Genomic DNA, 18,724 nt, shown 5'->3' with positions numbered 1-18,724 from the left:
CAGATGGCATGACCGGGTTGACAACTTTTTCACTGCGCAAGCTCCCCAATAATGAATCGTAAAGCCACCCCTGCAACGGCCGTCCTGCCGGGATTGCACGACCGCCACATCAGTTTGAAAATCTCTCAACCGGACCGAGGCAGCAGCATCCCATCCGGCCTCACCCGAGAAACCAAATTGAGAGACTGCTTTTTGCTGCAACTGCGAAGAAATCCAATCTTTCCATCATGTAAGAACCCATGTTTAGGCGGACCTCTGTGGAGTGGGAGGGAGGGACGCCAGCGAGCTCCAATGATGTCAGGAAGCCAAGACTTGCGATTGAAGCGAACGACTGGGGTGGCCCGATAGCCCTTGCATCAGCCCGCCGGAAGCGGCTTGTGGCTGGGCCATGATCCGGTGACGGGCGGATTGAATCCAAGCGGCCCAACCCGATTCCAACGGCTCTGTCTTGGCTGCGAGGTCAAGACACGGGGAAGCGAGCTCATGTGTAAGAGAGCACGGCAGACATACTTTGGATAAAGACCATAAGCCGAAGGTGCCATAATCGAGCCATGATGCATGCCGTGCTTTGATCTAGCGCAAGGCACGAGTGTGCGCGCACATGGGCATCGTCCCCACGCCCTCTGGCGGTAAAAACGAGCCCCGATATTGTCGTCGATGCGCTCGAATCGGAGAGCGCCATCAGCTGCTCGGAATCCGGTAGATGACGCGGTGGATCCGGGGGACATCCCAGCCAGCAACCGGATGCTCCCTTGTTCTCCAACTTCCCCTCATTTCCACCCCTCACAAACCATCGAGGCCATCAGAAGCCTTCCTAGTTTCTCCAGCTTTCCCCACATTGCCAGAAGAAAGTTGAACCCAAGCCCGCTTCCCAAGAGCAGCTTCAATATCACCCGGCGCGCCGATGTAACGGTGTTCCTCGCCTTAACCGCCCAATCCCAAGCTTGCCCCGGGTCAGACCCTTGCTCCTCACACATGAACATGCGAAATATCAACCGAGCCGAAGCCAAGGGGCCGTGGAGGCCGCGGGGCGAATCTTTTCCAGAGCTGCCATCTCGGGACTGAAGCCACCGATATGCGACACTGACGATACAGATTCCCCCGTCTGAGCCGGCACGTTCGCGCTGTGTGGCCTCGATACTTTGAGATAATGCGGGGTGACAGAACACGCTAGGGAGGACGTTGATTACGAGATGATCTTCCGTTTGGCTAGTCGCGCGGGCGAAATGGGCGCGTTTCCCTCCTCGGCCCTGGTTGCTTGGATCTCGCACGTCGCATTCAATGTTACGCGATCATGGCCACTCTGACCCGGCCCATTGATTCTGGCGGGGATCAGCTCACATCATGGAGCTTTAGAGCTCCATGCTCTTATAAAGTAGGCACCCCTCTGCTGCACAAGAATTGGTCCTTGACGCTTGACACCTCCACGTCATTGCACCCCTAATCTTAAGCAATCGGGAAGCAAAATGGTGTCGCTCAAGTCGGCCATTTTGGCCGCAACCTATGCCGTCTCGGCTGCCGCTGTCGACATCACCGTGAAGGCCTCCGGTGGCAATGCTACCAGTGGTCACCAGTACGGATTCCTCCACGAGGTTCGTTTCCCTTCCACATGTCTCGTCCTCCCCAACCTGTGAATCTAACCACTGCTCAAAGGACATCAACAACTCCGGTGACGGCGGTATCTACGCCGAGCTTGTCCGCAACCGAGCCTTCCAATTCAGCCCTCGCTTCCCCGTCTCTCTTGACGGCTGGCACTCCATCAACGGCGCGAAGCTGACCCTCAAGAACCTCAGCGAGCCGCTGTCCGCTGCCCTTCCTGTCTCTGTCAATGTCGCAGGAGGTAACGGCTCCGGGGTCATTGGCCTCGAGAACGACGGTTACTGGGGCATTGATGTCAAGGTGCAGAAATACACTGGCTCCTTCTGGGTCAAGGGCGCCTACGATGGCGTCTTTACCGCGTCCCTCAAGTCTGCTCTGAACGACGACGTCTTCGGCTCCGTCGAGGTCCAGTCCAAGTCCACGGCCGACGAGTGGGTTGAGCATGAGGTCGAGCTTATCCCCGAGAAGGATGCGCCTAACAGCAACAACACCTTCGCCATTACCTTCGATCCTGCGGTATGACACCATCATCTTCGTCCCGAATTTTCTTCATCGGCTGACTCTTTACATTTAGGGCACTGCCGACGGCTCGCTGGACTTGAACCTGATCAGTCTCTTCCCCCCCACCTACAAGAACCGCAAGAACGGTCTGCGTGTCGATATCGCCGAGGCTCTGGCGGGCCTGCACCCGGTAAGAATACTTCTCCGATAGAACCCAAGCTTGCATGTTTCTAACAATTCTATAGAGCTTGCTTCGCTTCCCTGGCGGCAACATGCTCGAGGGTCTGGACAACACTAGCTACTGGGACTGGAAGGACACGCTCGGCCCTCTCAAGGACCGCCCCGGTTTCCAGGGCGTTTGGGGCTACCAGCAGACTCACGGCTTGGGTCTCGTCGAGTACCTGGAGTGGGCTAAGGACATGAACCTGGATGTTGTCATCGGTGTCTGGGCTGGCCTCGCTCTCAACGGCGATGTGACTGCCAAGGAGGACCTCCAGCCCTTCATTGACGATGCTCTCGACCAGATCGAGTTCATCCGTGGCCCCGTCGATTCCAAGTGGGGTGCCCGCCGCGCCGAGCTTGGCCACCCCGAGCCTTTCACGCTGGAATACGTCGAGGTTGGCAACGAGGACTGGCTCGCCGGCTACCCCGGCGGCTGGACTTCCTACAAGGAGTACCGCTTCCCTATGTTCATGGAGGCAATCCGGGCCAAGTACCCTGACATCACCGTCATCTCTTCCGGCGCCACCTCCGATGGTGACGGCTTTGAGATCCCCGCCCCCGGCATTGGCGACTACCACCCCTACCGCACCCCCGATGCTCTCGTCGACGAGTTTGACCGCTTCGACAACGACATTGGCCACATTGTCGGTGAGGTTGCTGCCACTCACCCCAACGGCGGTATCGGCTGGGACGGCGACTTGATGCCCTTCCCCTGGTGGATCGGCACCGTTGGCGAGGCCATTTCTTTGATCGGCTACGAGCGCAACGCCGACCGCATCCCCGGCACCTTCTACGCCCCCGTCCTCCGCAACATGAACCGCTGGCAGTGGGCCGTCACTATCGTCCAGTTCGCTGCTGACGCCGCTCTGACAACCCGCTCCACCAGCTGGTACATCTGGGAGCTCTTCGCCGCCCACCCCTTGTCTCAGACTCTGCCCACTGTCGGTGACTTCGGTCCCGCGTACTGGGTCGCCGGCAAGAACGAGGCCAAGGGCAGCTTCATCTGGAAGGGCGCCGTGTACAACACCACTGACAACGCCGATGTCCCCATCTCCGTCCAGTTTGAGGGCGTTTCTGCCGGCACCACGGCTTCCCTGACTGTTCTGGTCAACCCCAGTGGTGACCCGTTCGCTTACAACGACCCCCACACCGGCGTCAACGTCGTCGCCAGCAACACTACCGTTATCACTGCCAACGAGGATGGTGTCTTCACCTTCAGCCTCCCTGAGCTCAGCGTTGCTGTTCTTGACACCGAGGGTGGTTCCGGAGGCGGAAACCAGACCGCGCGGGCAATTAGACGCTTCCGCTCGTGATAGGTGGCAATGTTAGAGGCCATGCTTAGAGTGGGCACAAAGTGCAAACTGCCTCAGAGTATGCATCATAGCAGAGTACAATAACTGAATGCTGAACAAGAATTACGATTGAATAAGTGATGGGTTATTGAAGAGTGATATGCGTTTCCGCTTGCTGTGTATTGATCTTGACGTTTTCGAATTAAACTTATGAACCCAAAAATTGGGTCGATTAATGTTGGTCTAAACCTGTCGTAATTGCCACACTCATCGACCCGAATCTAGGAGGGATGTTGGCATCAAACAAGACAGTGAAGAAGGTTCCGAACAGTAGCCCCTCAGCCGGTGTTAGGTAAGAAATCTAGCGACGGAATGTCATTGTCCTTCACAATGGTCAAGCAAGACCTTGGGTTCCTCTGAGCTTCTTAGTCGTTAAATTGGGTTGTCTCTCCGCTTTATGACTGTCCTTGGCGTGAAATAGCACTTTGGGATATGAACGACCGTTTAGCAGCCCGAGAGGCAACACAGATCATGAGCTTGCATGGGGCAGCAAACGAGGCACTTAAAGTTATAGTCTGACTTCAGTTCAAATCACGACTTTAATTTAGACACAAATACTAAAATACATATTATCTGGAATAGTAGTAGGACTAATTTAAGATGAGTAACGTTTGGTAGTGTCTTGGCTAGAGAGTGATGGCGTTCACTGAGGCCTTTGATACGGCTCCTCGACAAAAAGTATTATTTTGATGCTAAGTCAAATGGCGCGAGTGCTGTTGCCGTTGAATTTAAACTCCAGTCCAGAAACACCTGCGAGGACGTTGCCGATTCCAGGAACTTCGCCATCGCCTCCCTGCATGATGGCAGCATAGTTGTCAGCAATGAGCTGGATTCCCGAATTGAACTCCTTTCCGTCGAATGCGCAGTGGCCCCCATTAGGCTTGTTGTTCGCCGTCTGAAGCTTGTTGATCGCCTCTTTCTCCATGCCCTTATCTTTTGCCACCTTCTCATAAGCCTTCATCGCTGCTGGGATGGATTCCTGAAGGCCTTTCTGCTCCCTCTGGGTGCTCTGGTAGTGGATACGTGTGGTAGCAAGGGCGTTGCGCGAATCCTCGGTTATTTCTACTCGGGGTTCCATGCCACCACAGCCCAGCAGCACTCCATTACCGGCATAGTTGCCAATGTGGGCCGGGATGAAGTAGCCAGACAGCAATAGAGAGCCGCCTGAGATTCCGGTGAAGAAGACGTTGGAGGAGTTGAAGGCCATGTACTTCGGCAAGACCTGGAAAACCAGGTCGTTGACGGCTTGCGCATGGGCGACGCCGTCTGTACGGTTGAGCCCGGAGCCGCCACCCCAGTGGAGATTCTCATCCGGGGCGAGAACAGCGACTCCAGCTAGGTTGTTATTCACGCCTTGGTTGGGCATTTCAAAGAAAGATTGCCCGCCGTCACCGTGAAGCAAGACGTTAAGACCAAGGCCGCCCTTGGTGCCAGTCGCCTTGCCGCCGCCGGGGACATTGCTAGCGGTGGTGAATTCTCCAGCAGGGCCGCTCAGTCTGAAGCGGATCTTGAGACCACTGATATTAATGTAAGCATTCAAACCTAAACGCTGTTTTTTCAGAGAAAGTTACTAACTTTATCATCTCAGTTGTATCCAGAATGACCGAGCCGTTTTTGGCCGGGGTCACACCCTGCGGCACCTTATTCGCTTTCTCCGCTGGTGACTCCTTTTTTGCCGCTTGAGGCATGGGACCAGGTCGACCTTGAACCCCACTGAACAGGAGGAGAAGCAGCAAGGCCAAAGTGGCTTGCAAATGCAGCGTAGACCCCATCGTAAGATATCAACTATTGGATAATTGAATAGAAATTATACGTAATTCCAGGATGGCTGAAGACCAAGGATTAGTTAGAAACTAGGAAGTGGCAGTTTACTTATTAAAAGCCTTCGGTTCGCTAGCTTCGAGGCCATGATAGAAGGCATGAATGGAAGAGTTTTATCGCGAAGAGTTTCATCTGAACTCTACCGCGTTCGTTTGGATCGGGTCTGGACATCCCGGGAGGAGCGAGTCGCCTACCGCCAGCGACGGCCTGGCGAACACGACGGTAAGGTTTTGAACAGAACACGTGTGGTTCGGCCGCCACTCGCGATTTCTAATGTTTTCGGGGTTTCGCAACAGCCAGAAACGGATCATGAACGCTGCGAGAAAGTTTCATCCCATCTTTTGCTCCAGCTGCATGAAACTGCACGCCCTCACTTGCACCCGCAGTAAACGTGTCCAATCAGGAAGCTTTCCCTCTCTGTTCCTTTTCTTCTTCCTCTTCTCGAAAACGGTGCTTCTGGAAGTTCTAGCTCGATGTTTTTAACCTTTTGGGGTAAGGATGGCTATTCGGGAGGACAGGACTAACCTAATGTTCGCACCCGCCAGTCACCCGAAGGCTTTTACTTGACTTCAAAGGACTTTCATTGCGGATCGAGTCGATAAGAGTGGTCTCACTACGAAGTGCGTAGCCGAATTCAAAGAGTTGTTCGAAGGCTACAGAAACCGACCTTCTAGAACTTTGTCGCTCTAAAATTCCCTGTGTTGCTCTTTCTGGTAGTTGGTTTAGTCAACAACACGGCAGGTTTCACGGCATGATAGAACTAGAAACGAAAACCCCCGCATTGCCACGACCGCTGAGAAAAAAGGGGCACCCAAAAGGCAGTTCAGTAACATTCAGAAACCGCTAGTTACATGATTCAACTAGTTGTTGGGCACCTTTGATGATCGTTGTTGCGCCTTGGAAGAGGTCTTTGGGTAAAGCTAATCGTTTTGATGTGTTCGCCAACCGCTCTAAGATCAGATTCCCCGCACGGTATGGGTTTTTTTTTTAATTTTTTAATAGCCGTCGCAACTCCATTGCGAGTGGCTCGCTAGTGGAACTCAGGAGCCCATTAAAAGTAACGATTAAATCGCTACTATGAATTCCAACATAACCAAGTCTTTTATCGATAGTAAAGTTAGAGGGGTCTCTGACGTAAGTCGGGTCTCTCTAAATTGCCCGAATGGGCACGCCGGCCGAGATTCGACCGGTCGACGGTCACACCCGCCCCAATAAACCAGTCCTTGTGGGCCGTAGCATATCCACAAAGTCTCCCCGCCTTCGGGCGACAGCGCACCGATGCGGAGATCTGTGGTCCTATTTCACTCATTAAAGACCGCCGCTTCACAGCTCTGTCCTTCGTATTTCGATCGTCAATACTGAGAAACTACGTCGAAATAACAAGTTCGAAACAGAAAGAATCGCCCAAAATGTCTATGTCCGTGGAAGACTGCCAGAACTCCCGGGAAGGGTTCCCCCGCCCCTTCCCCAACACGCCCTCCAACGTCCTGGAGCAGCTTCGTGTGACCGGAAAGGTCATTGTGGTAACGGGTGCCGCTGATGGTATCGGTTTCGCCGTGTCCGAGGCCATGGCTGAGGCCGGCGGTAACGTTGCTTTGTGGTACAACTCGTAAGTCGCTATTCTCCACGTGGTCTCGAACAAAGTTGAGATTGCTAATTATCCCTATAACAGAAATGACGCCGCTATCCAAAGAGCACAGGAATTGGCAAGCACGCATAGCGTTAAGACATCTGCTTACAAGGTTGATGGTAAGTCAATATTCAGTACACACGGCTGATTTTACCGGGCACATGGTTAACCAACGATGTAGTATCTGATTCAAACCAAGTTCAAGAAACCATTGCAAAGGTGTTGAAGGACTTTGGCAAGATTGATGTTTTTGTTGCCAACGCTGGTTAGTACCACCATATTTACCTAGCTAAAAATGGGGTTGGAACTAACCCCAAGCAAGGCATGGCAATCTCCAAGCCGATTTTGGAGCAGACACTAGAGGAGTACAGGAAACAGATGTCTGTGAACGGTATGCACTTCATCTCCTCCAACTCAATAAGACCTGGAACTGACTCTTGCTTCAAGTTGACGGCATTGTGTACTGCTCCAAGTATGCTGGTGAAGTGTTCAAGAGCCAAGGCTTCGGTAACCTCATCATCACTTCAAGCATGAGTGGCCACATTGTCAATGTCCCTGTAGACCAGCCGGTGTACAATGCAACCAAGGCATACGTCACACACTTTGGCAAGTCCCTCGCTCGCGAGTGGCGGGAGTTTGCGCGGGTGAACATTGTTTCTCCGGGCTTCTTCGACACCAAGATGGGTGCTGGCCCTCAGGCCCTGCAAGAAGCCTACCGCATGGCAGCATTGGGTAGACAAGGTCACACCAAGGAGATCAAGGGTCTCTACCTGTACCTGGCTAGTGACGCTTCTACTTACATGACGGGTAGCGATGTTATCATTGATGGCGGTTACGTATTGCCTTAAATAGTCAGGAATAGGAGTTAGGCCAAGGGAGCATTAGACTAGATCAAAGACAAAATATTTATATTACTTTCACTCTCGGCATGGCATGGTTATACTTGCGGCAAATCGTATTGTTAGTCGCCTAAAGTATTGTGTAGTTAGTTGGCTTCTCATCAACCGTTGAATATGAATGAGCGGTCGCAGTCATAGTCGCTCTTGTTATATTCATTTGGATAAGCTGATCTTCTTCTAGTTTACTTTCACTGGACATTTCCAACCCAAGCTCGACTCCAGCATCGCCAACGATAGACAGACACCAGCCACAAGAAGTAATAAGAATTTCGTCAAGAATTGAAACGACACGACGATTTAATTCATTGTGCACAACGTACAGGTCAAGTTCGTCGACAGGAACAAATGACCACATGCCACATTATGGGTGCATATAGTTATGTAGCATGCACATTCTTGCTGAATGAACACTTAACGCAACGTGGTCCGGTGAGTGACTCACCAAAAGGACAAAAATGGAAAACTATAGATGGAAATGGCAAAAGAAATCGTCAAGGACAGGATTCGAACCTGCGCGACCGAAGCCACTGCCTGAACAACTGTCAGAAGACCTGATAGCAGGGCAGCCCATTAACCACTCTGGCACCTTGACCCGTGTGGTTGATGTCTAGAATGAAGGGGAAGAACCCCATATTCCCCAACATCGCCAGCTGGCAACGCCACAACTCCACCGCGCCCTGCATGACAGCGGGTACCAACAGAACAGCCACAGGAAGCCAAGAATGGAGCCGGAAACGGATATGTCTCGGACAGAAGCAGCTTCATACCTAAACATTAATATGTTTTGGAGTATGTAATATCCGGGACTGGGACAGCAACATTGAGGACATACCTGACTTTAAGCGTGTGGTCATGATTCCAGTGCTGCAAGCTGGTGTTCTGTGGAGAACAAGTCCTCGTGTACTTCGGTTGGGGCCACAGGTTGATCACCTGCGTACCTGAGAAAGAGCAAGCATAATGAAATTAAAACGAATTATTCGCCTACAATCATGGCTGGCAGTTATTTCGAATGCATAAATTCTAAATACTTTGCGTCATATTGATGGCGCTATCACGGGAATGCGGGCGTATAATGGATCGACAATCTTATCCTATTGATTTCGAAGTGCCGAGGGTGGCCTACCTACGTTGACTACCTATCCATTCCAGTCCATCCCAAACTCCAAGCTGAACAAGTGATATAACCCTGAACCCAATTATAAATAACAAGTACCCTAAGCTCCTACAGTGTGACTGAAAACCTTTGCAGCCAACTGGGTGAGCAACCTCGCGCGGTCTGTTTGTGGAAGATCCTGCAGCATGTCAGTAAAGCCCTATGCACCAAGGCAAACTTGGGAGAGAGGCTAACTGGATCTACCCCGTAGATATCTCCAGATTCGCACTGACCTGGAACACAGCGTAGACACTCTTGCCCTTCGCATCTCGAACAGCGCCAAGCCGGTTTCCAGCGACAGCTCCAGCGAACGCGCCAGTCACGTTTCCAACAATAAATCCCAGGGCACCGCCGCTCACACCGCCGATTGTGCCCCAGAAGGAGCTCGTGGGACGGTTGGTACCCTCCTCGGCCATGCCCTCTTCGCGCAGCATTTCCTCGAACACATCGCCAAACTGTTGGTTGTCCGTCTTCTCTCTATTATCTTGGTTCTGGCCCTGTTTTCCACCAGTGAAGAAATTCCACGCCCAAGAATAGGCATTCTGTGGGTTGGGACCGGCCTGCGGGGGTACTTCCTCGTCTGGGTCGTCGAAGGGATCGTTGGCTGTCGTGCCAGTGGATGCGCCGAAGATCTTGCGCTGGGCATCATATTCGCGCCGCCTCTGGGTATCGGACAGTGTGTAGTATGCGTCGTTGACAAGCTGGAACTTGCGGGTACGCGTCGCCCGTTCGGGGGAGTCGGCGGGAACCCTGTCAGGGTGCGTCTTCAACGCCGCTCTGGGAGAGAGTGTCAATATGCTTCGAGAAGGTATACATACAAATGAGACTTACTTCTTGTACGCATCGCGAACCTGCTGAGTCGTAGCGGCTTCTGAGATCTCAAGAATCGCATCTATGGCGCTAAATTAGCTGGTGTCTGGAGCGGTAGTGGGGTTGCTGAGCGGGCATACAGTAGTTGGGAGGGGCGCTGTTCGCCATCTTGAAAGTTGGGAGAGTAAAAAGTACACGAGACTCGGTAGAGATGACAAGATGATAGTAAAGGAAAGCAAGATAAGGGAGAGAAGGAGGGTATTGGCTTCGGGTGATCAAGTGATAGGTTGCGCGCGAGGTATCGCCTCCTCCAAGAAGCCTGGCGTGACTGGCATCAACGTCATTGTGGCGCAGGAAGCCCAAGGGTGAACGTGGCTTGATCGGAATGAGGGGCATTGCATCCGGTCAGTCCCCACCTTTCCTCCATCCGCACGTAGGTGCGAGTGATCCGTGCGTGCTCTACCTATTTCTCCATGAAAACCACGGGTCACATGCCGGCAAGGAGGGGTCTGCTACCCCTGCGTCGTCGCCGTCTGGGTCGCCCGCCGGAATGGAACTCGACAAACCTCGCCGATAACTTATACAATAAAGAATCAAACGATAAATTTTCGACGTCTGCTTCGGCCACTTGCTCCCTCAGGTGTTCTCAACTTATCTCCATCCCACGCGAAATGACGTTCCTGGTGTGTAACGCAACGCGCGACGCAACAACCATAGCACGTTATGAACTAACTGCCACCATCGGATCGCCACCGTGAGAGAGTCAAGTGCGTTGAAATCTTCGACTCGCTACATTTACGTCCTTTATTTAAGATCAAAATGAATGGATGCTGTCCGATTTTGTTCATTGTCGTCTCCTAAGTAGTAGGGCTGACATGGGACACTCTCTTCTGGGTGCGAGTCTTCATAGGGTTTTGCGGCTCTACCAGCTTAGGCTCACTCCAGAGAGCAGCGGTCTTATTTACTTCCATGAGATAGTAACATCGCCTGTCCGCACAGACCAGCGCAGCAAGCTTCTGTTGGACTGGATCTTTGAACAGGCATCCTGAACCACTCGTTTCAAAGTTTAGCGGCCTTGCGGGACACAACGCCCAGTGTTCTAGTCTCAAAAGGCTATCCCAAAAAGCCTGGGCCGATGTGAGGGGCCACAGGAAGTCAAAATCATAGAGCTTGGAAATGTGGGCAAACGATTTGTCCGCGTATTGTGCATCCTTTTGCCCTTTTTGAGCGGCCTTTGAGGCTGTTCGTTGAGCAGGGCTTACCACCGGCAGTCGACTTGCTGATGCCGGCGGTAGGCTAGAGCTGACCGCAGTAGCATGTCTTTGGTGGTGGCCGATCAGGCGCTTCGCCCCCAACCTGTTGCCACATTGGGGACAAGCCGATTGGACTGTGAACTTGCGGCACTGCCGCCGTTGTGTATCGCGAGTTACAATACAACCAACAGGCGTTATGAGGCTGGACACACACAGTTAAGCTAATGAAAGAACGCCAAAGCAGCCAAGGAATCTAACATGCTCGGTGCGACGAACCAGGTAGAAGAGCTGGCCCTAAGCCACAATTCAGCCCGCTCCTGCATAGGCCCGTCGCCCGCAAATCAGGGTAGCGTTTCGTCCTTGTGGTATGTATCACAAACTAAATTCAATATAAATAGTACTTTGAGGATGGAGTTATGGAGGATCGATACAGTCACGTTCAATCTCGTCTCGAGGTAGTCTGCCTGGGAGAAACCCAGATTTGGATGTGGGGTTATGATCATGGACCACGACGGCTAAGAAGTCAGGTCAAAACTACCTACCCAAAGCCGCAAGGCTTAGCGGGTGGCACTTTTGCCTTTCTCCGAAAATGTCTACTTTTGCTATATGCACACCTTGATACCAGGCGGAGTCTACTTTTTCACTACATTAAGTTCCCTGGTTCCATGTACTGGGCTTGGCCATGAGCCAGCACATGACGCTCATGACAGAGGACTAGGCAGTCAGCTTGACTTGGGGCCGGGGGATAAGTAAGATCAACAAGCCCATCGAGGTATGCTTGTTTAAATATAAAGACCTACCAAACTCCAAGGCAAGACTGGATGAACCAAACATCGTCGATCCTCGTCAAACTCGCACACTGCAAATCCGTGGACGATCCCAATACCAGCCAGCTGGTATAGGACATTTGTGGTCTCGACATCAAAAGCCGCATGTCACCAGCTGCCCAAAGGGTAGATTTGCAGGGTAAGTCACCGATACTCCCAATACCTGCTAGAAGTTGTTGACATGAAATGGTAGATAGGCTCAAGAACTGCGCCGAACGACTCTCACATCATGGCTCCTACCACCACGGTCGATACCAGTGGTAGCTTCTGTACTACGCCGGCATGTCTTGAGATTGCCTCAGAAATTCTCCATAGTCTCGCGCCCAACTACACAGACATCGATCCGTGCACAGACTTTGACAAACGTAAGCCAAACTACCTTTGCTCTTCCCCGCCCGCAGTAAATCCAACTACAACTTCCCCGCGCCCAAGCTCCCAATCCCTGCAGCAACCCACTCCTTGTTTTCAAGCCATGCTTCCTCAAGGCCACCAAAGAGCATAAATCCTTTCTGGCTAACACACTTCCTTGGCAGTTGCATGCTCGGGGTGGAGGTCAAGACATGCTCCGGCAGCCGGCCGGGGTAAAACATCGTCGCTGGGCGATGTCGGCGACTCAGTATCAGTTGTTTTGAAGGATATCTTGGAAGGTTCCTACCCCACCGGCCCCGATGCCGGATTCCTGACGACGTCCCTATCCAAGGAGCAAATCAGCATCGATCAAGACAATTTCAAGCTCATCACTGAGGCGTATAATGCCTGCATGAACAACAGCGCCGTCGAAGCGGCTGGATTAAAGCCCCTAATAAGCTTTATCGACCACATTGCAGAGGCTTTCCCCGTAACCAATGGTACAAAGCATAAGGAACGGAAGATCTCCAAGGACGATGCTTCCGAGATTGGCAAGGTTCTGTTGCTCTTTAGTCAGTACGGTATTTCGACATTTGAAACTATCAGTGTCGACTATGACGATCAGGATACCGTACGTTTATACCCCCAGCTGATGAGACTTTCATTGCTGTTTCTGAGCAATAGGAATAGTTTGCGTAGGTGCTAATCACCGTTCATTCCACTGACATATTTATTTCTAGAATAAAACAATTATCTCAATCCTACCCGGCGGCACACCGTTGCTCACTGGTCCGCAAGCAAAAAACAACGAGACGGTCGCAGAATACCTGCATATTATGGCGGCAGTGCTTCAAGCGGTATATCCGGGCAACCTTACATCGAGCGAATCTGAGAAGCTTGCATCAGCCATCACAAAGTTCGAAAGGGAGGCAAATGCCTTGAAAGCTACGGATGACAGTCGAGTAGATGAAAATGCAAGTTACACGAACCGATTCCCACCTGCCCTTGCTCGCATTTCTTTGCTTAACCCGAAGCGGACATGTCTTCCCCCCAGATTCTCGAATAACGCAAACTAATAACTGTGCAGTCGCCGGCAAGGAAATTCACGCTGAACGATGTTACAAGCGTGGCCCCCGAGCTCGGCCACGACTTCGTTCTCAAGAATCTAGCGCCAAACTACACCCCGGATCAGCTCGTCTTCTCTCCCGGCTACTTCGGAAACCTGTCCGAGCTTCTAGCCAACAACACGGCGGAGACGGTTCAAGGTTTCTTCGTCTGGAAAGCGGCCTCTGCATTCTCCGGCTTCGTCGAGGTCGAGGTCACAGAGCGGCTGAACGACATGAAGCTCAAGCTTCGTGCCGTCGACCCAGAACTTGTTGGAAAACCCCCACGATGGCAACAGTGCGTCATTCAGGTTGACACCGGCCTCGGTTGGATTCTCAGCCGCTTCTTCCTCGACAAGGCATACTCCAAGGAGGCTCGCGAACTCACCACGAACATGATGGGCACCATCCAGCAGGCCTTCATCGGCCGTCTCGGCAACAAGGACTGGCTGTCGTCAAAGGTCAAAAAGGCCGCTGAGGAGAAGGTCAACGCCATTGCCAAGAAAATCGGTTACCCGGACATGTCCCCAAACACTGCAGACCCCCGCAAGCTTGCCGACTACTTCTCCGGTCTGAAGGTCGGAAGCTCTTACTTTGAAAACTCCCTGGCCTTTGCCGCATTTACTAGCAAGAAGTCTTGGTCCACAATCGGCAAGCCCAGCGACAAGGCAATCTGGCTGCAGACTCCATCGACGACCAACGCTTACTACTTCCCGACCTTTAACGACATCGTCATCAACGCCGGCATCCAGCAGCAACCTATCTACAGCGTCGGCTACCCCTCATACATCAACTACGGCGCCATGGGATCCATCCTTGGCCACGAGCTGACACATGGCTTCGACAACGGCGGGCGCCACTACGCTGCAAACGGTTCCATCGTCGACTGGTGGGATGAGCAGAGCGTCAAGGCCTTCACGGACCGCACGAAGTGCTTCGTCGACCAGTACCAAAACTACTCCGTGATTGCGCCCAACGGCGAGCGCGTGCCCGTCCGGGGCAACTTCACGCTCGGGGAGAACATTGCCGACGCGGGCGGCGTCGCGACGAGTTATACAGCGTGGAAGAAGCTGCAGACGGACAAGAAGGCCAAGGACTTTGACCTACCCGGGCTACAAAGCTTCTCGCACGACCAGCTGTTCTTTTTGAAGTGGGCTCAGACCTGGTGTGACGTGTCGTCGACCAGAGAATATGACGTCTACCTCATCGGGACCGATGTTCACTCGCCTGGATTTGCACGTATCAAGGGTCCGTTGGAAAATTCGAGGGATTTCAGGGAGACATTCAATTGTCCTCAGAGAAAGCCTACTTGTGAGCTTTGGTGAATCTTGTATGATTTAGTGGCTAGTCCAGATATGGTTTCGTGTTTGCGGCGTCGGAGCAGATTCAAGCTATGACTGGCGGTCAGGGTTAATCTGCAGATGTATTGAGCTGCTTTTTTTCTACATATTAACTTCATTAACTATCTGCATCGTAACTTATTAAACAATTGATTTATTAATACCGAAGACCCTAAATTTTCAACCAACGTCCCGGTGAACCATCTGACGTAGAACGGTTGCCCCGCATGTTCCCCCGATGGAGGGCCGACTTCTAAATTGCATAGGAACGTATCCCTGCGAACAAGCATGGGTACAAATCAGTGAGACTCGACGACAATGATCACCTGTTGACGTTGGTGGAAGATGACATGCAGAGTGTCACCGGTTACCCCTCGCCGCGCCCTGTAGGGCTAGCCCGTCAGGCCAATCAGTCGCATCTGGAAGGCATGCAGCACAGTAGTTGAAAAACGCCCACCGAGGTGAGTCCCGCCGAATTGGCCCCTTCGGTCTACAAGTAGTCGCTCGGCGACGATCTTTTTGGGGAAAGGACCGACCAGGGGCAAGAGTGAAAGTGCAGGTTATCCCTCGCAACATAAGGCTTACGTACACTTGCATCATCCTAATTCCTATCTAGCTGATCCCTAGCTTCCAAGTGAGCTGAATATGCGAGGCTGTATCGCTAGAGCACGATGCCTATTTGACGAATGCCCGATGCAAGGGCTGCGTACGTAGGTATGCGGCGGAAACTGGCCAGGGCTGCGGCCTTGCATCGGCCCGGTACACAATGATTGTAGCACCTATGTCGTGAACTTACCTGCTAGATTATACTGCTTTATTTATTTTTCGCGAGGGGGGGTATCGTCTTGGTCTTCAATAAAATATTGGAGAATATGTTGAATAATAAGTAGACCCATAGCTTTAATACCAATCTTCTGCTCGCTCAGCAAGTCCCCCTTCTGAACCATAAAGCATGAACTACAAAATCTCTTTGAAACTAAAGACCTCTCAGCCATGTCTCAAGGCGGTTCCCAAATCGTTGTCGACCCCAGATTGAGCCAAAGTCGCTTCAACTCCGCGGGCACTAACCCCACGTCACCATATCCTCGATATATTATTGGTAGCGTAGCCGATGATTCTAAGCCGAAAGTACAACGGCCTCTTATGGCATACTCGAACAACTTCAACATCGACTGGGTCCTTTCTATCAAGAATGTTGGGCCCAAGAGCAGTGTTGATGCTGTGGTGGGATCCACCAGCTCTTGCGTTTGTTGAAAGTATAAACTCAACCCTCCGGTAAAGGGCACGAAACGCAAGATACAGCGCTCCAAGTTTCTCCCTTGAACCTAGTGTATCTATGAACCCTGTCAGTTCTTTCTCCACCTGAAAATGCAGGCCTATTCTCTGTTATAGTAACTGACTTGGGTAGTATATCGGAAGAACAACCGCTAGATATATACACGTAGATTTGAATTCAAAGCTGCTTACATATTTCCTGGCCAATTTCCGTATCAGTAGCGAGTGTGTAGCAAATTCCTGGCCAATATTCAAGGAATGTAACCAACGACCATATTTGCGCAATCAAGAGGCTAAACCTCATGCCTCATTCCTTTCAGAGTCTTTCCGACTTTTGGGGTTTTCGCCGGCCAAATAGTCTTTATAAGTTAAGGAAGGTTGAAGGATATAATGCATAACATCTCGTCGCTTGTATTAGTTCTTATTATATATCGTGGCGGATCCAGTGGTATCACAAGTCGAAAGTTGACATGGATCAAGTCGTATGCTCAGACCCACGAGGATGGGTTTTGCCCATGTACGACCCATCGGGAGGGTAAGCACCTTAAGCTGATGTTTCCATGTACCCGCGTTCAGATCGCCTTCCACAGGAAAGAAAATTGTCCATGCGGCCACTCCCGCATTACCACAGAGACACCTCCTCCACCTCCCTGCTGTAGAGCACCGCCTCCACCTCTGGCATACCCTTTGAACCCTTCTTCACCGTTTCAATAGCCATTCTCAACTCCCCCCAAGTCCAAAAGTCGTCCATAAACCCATGTGTTTCGGCAAACAAGGACGGCAAAGAATAGCTGTCCTCAACAGGCCCCAACAACCTGATGCTCCCCCCGTTCCACACCTCCTCTTCGGGCTGCGGAAGCGGTTTGAACTCAATAAACACCATCAGTTTCTTCATGTCCGTAAAACATTTTGAGCACACATCCAAAGCCTCCAGGATACGTCGATCATCGCGGAGCATGGACCAGTGCACCCCCACATTCCTGATCCCGGGTTTTGTCGTCCAAATCGAGTCCCAAGCCTGAATGCGGCAGCGGAAAACCAGAGGAGGGAGGTAGAAGACGTCGTTTTGCTGGGAGTAGTGCAGCGGTGATGGAAGAGCATCTTTGTGGACGTCATGCGAATGCTCGAATGGCCTCAGAAGAGCTTGGACCGCCGTTCTCGACTCGGTGCAGATGCTGAGGCTGACGTATCGCGGGTGACGATACTCGCGGGAAGGCTTAATGACGAATGTGTCTTCCCTGTACTCGAAGACCCTCGGCTCCGCGCCGAATCTCTCCCAAATCAGTAGGCGTAGTTCGAGCGGGAGGGTCATGAAGGAATGGCAGCTCGCCGCCACGGCGGCTTTGTCATCATCCATGGACGACACTCTTTCGTTAACGATCGACATAATGAGTGAAAAGTCTTCCGTGATATCTTCCTTCATTGGCAATGAAAGGGAAAACTGTCAGGAAAAGATAAAATCTCATCGGCAGGTCAGCCGCTGCTGATGTGAGACATGAGACGACACCAGCGCTTATCAAAGACCAAGCATTGGCAGCCGAAATATGCGTCCCCCCTGTTCTGGAAAGCCGCATGCCATTTTGGGGTAGCGGACATGATTTGCGCCGTTCACTCGTACTAAATTGTGCCGAACAAAAGGATCTATTGACATTGCCAGTCAATCTCATACAATGGCGAAAATGGGGTTTCCCTGCTGGTCGGTCCCACCCCGTTGGCATAGATATCATCTGCCCACCACTTCCAGATCTGGCTGATCTTTCGGGCCAGACAATTTGGATTGGTGTGCAGTGCCACGGCGGTAGAGTAGGGGTCCCATTCCCAAAGATCCGACAAACCTTCAAACCATTGCGTGATCGGTGCTGAAATCTATCGCACCGCCCAATAATCTTCTCCACAGCACATGCCCATGAGTCGGTCGCTGTCCGCAATGTGTCAGGCGGCATGACCGAAGGGTCCTATCAGGGGAGTGGCTTGTTAAGCCAGGCCTTAGCCCGGCTCAACCTACGATGTGAGTCTTGGGACAACGCAACATATTAGTATTCAACTGGCTGCCATAAGATTTCTTTCAAAAAAAATTAGTGTTATTTTCGTTTCCCGCGATTGTCGACTACGAAAATCTTACCTTCGATTTTAGTGTCGCTCGGGGTCGGGAGCGCGCCAAAAAAGAAAAGTGGGTATGTAGCGGTCTGCTAGGCTTGAATCTCGGCTGGAACGGGATGAAATTTCAATTGAGTTTAACGACTGATAGTTTGTTGGTGTCGATCGATTCGATATCTTTCTTGGCACCCAGAAATTTTATTAGCTCTTGACGTACTAGTAGTAAAAAGTAAAGTTTGAAGGTCTGCGGAAGCCAAAAGTGTAACCAATCGATTGTAAAGTTGGAATCAAAACTTTAGAGTCCGGATGGCCGGTGTAGTGGCTTCTTCTGACTCCAGTCTACTGCGACTATATACTTCGTACTCGGTTGGCTCTTGCACTTGGAGAGTGATGATAGGTCCGCCTCAATCCCCCTATCTGGAAGCTGGATGTAAGCGCCCGCCGCATCTTCGTCGGTGTGTGCTTAGTCACAGCTCACAGTTATCTCATAACTT

At 51.8% G+C, this 18,724-nt stretch overlaps 6 protein-coding genes across 6 annotated transcripts; 3 read left to right on the top strand and 3 right to left on the bottom strand.

The window, feature by feature from the left end:
- Positions 1-1,466: 1,466 nt before the first annotated feature.
- On the top strand, positions 1,467-3,635 carry EsH8_VI_000296 (glycoside hydrolase superfamily; the record flags this gene model as incomplete). Its single annotated transcript, XM_083271549.1, has 4 exons — positions 1,467-1,592; positions 1,654-2,115; positions 2,174-2,290; positions 2,346-3,635. 4 exons carry the CDS (start codon positions 1,467-1,469, stop codon positions 3,633-3,635), a joined length of 1,995 nt encoding a protein of 664 aa, XP_083126723.1.
- A 736-nt stretch (positions 3,636-4,371) lies between these two features.
- Positions 4,372-5,362, bottom strand: EsH8_VI_000295 (uncharacterized protein; the record flags this gene model as incomplete). The annotated part of the gene is made up of 2 exons (XM_083271548.1): positions 4,372-5,191; positions 5,250-5,362. 2 exons carry the CDS (start codon positions 5,360-5,362, stop codon positions 4,372-4,374), a joined length of 933 nt encoding a protein of 310 aa, XP_083126722.1.
- A 1,542-nt stretch (positions 5,363-6,904) lies between these two features.
- EsH8_VI_000294 (uncharacterized protein) lies at positions 6,905-7,973 on the top strand (the record flags this gene model as incomplete). The annotated part of the gene is made up of 5 exons (XM_083271547.1): positions 6,905-7,104; positions 7,168-7,244; positions 7,307-7,390; positions 7,448-7,516; positions 7,573-7,973. 5 exons carry the CDS (start codon positions 6,905-6,907, stop codon positions 7,971-7,973), a joined length of 831 nt encoding a protein of 276 aa, XP_083126721.1.
- A 1,265-nt stretch (positions 7,974-9,238) lies between these two features.
- On the bottom strand, positions 9,239-10,155 carry EsH8_VI_000293 (DnaJ domain-containing protein; the record flags this gene model as incomplete). The annotated part of the gene is made up of 4 exons (XM_083271546.1): positions 9,239-9,316; positions 9,411-9,954; positions 10,009-10,069; positions 10,128-10,155. 4 exons carry the CDS (start codon positions 10,153-10,155, stop codon positions 9,239-9,241), a joined length of 711 nt encoding a protein of 236 aa, XP_083126720.1.
- A 2,141-nt stretch (positions 10,156-12,296) lies between these two features.
- Positions 12,297-14,843, top strand: EsH8_VI_000292 (M13 family metallopeptidase; the record flags this gene model as incomplete). The annotated part of the gene is made up of 3 exons (XM_083271545.1): positions 12,297-12,432; positions 12,640-13,046; positions 13,503-14,843. The coding sequence occupies 3 exons, from the start codon at positions 12,297-12,299 to the stop codon at positions 14,841-14,843; spliced, it is 1,884 nt and encodes a 627-aa protein (XP_083126719.1).
- A 1,912-nt stretch (positions 14,844-16,755) lies between these two features.
- Positions 16,756-17,556, bottom strand: EsH8_VI_000291 (2EXR domain-containing protein; the record flags this gene model as incomplete). Its single annotated transcript, XM_083271544.1, has 1 exon — positions 16,756-17,556. The coding sequence occupies one exon, from the start codon at positions 17,554-17,556 to the stop codon at positions 16,756-16,758; it is 801 nt and encodes a 266-aa protein (XP_083126718.1).
- Positions 17,557-18,724: the final 1,168 nt, after the last annotated feature.

The sequence above is a fragment of the Colletotrichum jinshuiense genome, chromosome 6 (assembly GCF_051148585.1).
Source record: "Colletotrichum jinshuiense chromosome 6, complete sequence".
NCBI lineage: Eukaryota > Fungi > Ascomycota > Sordariomycetes > Glomerellales > Glomerellaceae > Colletotrichum > Colletotrichum jinshuiense.
The sequence above is the reverse complement of the archived record's forward strand: the minus strand, read 5'-3'. Positions and strand labels throughout refer to the sequence as shown.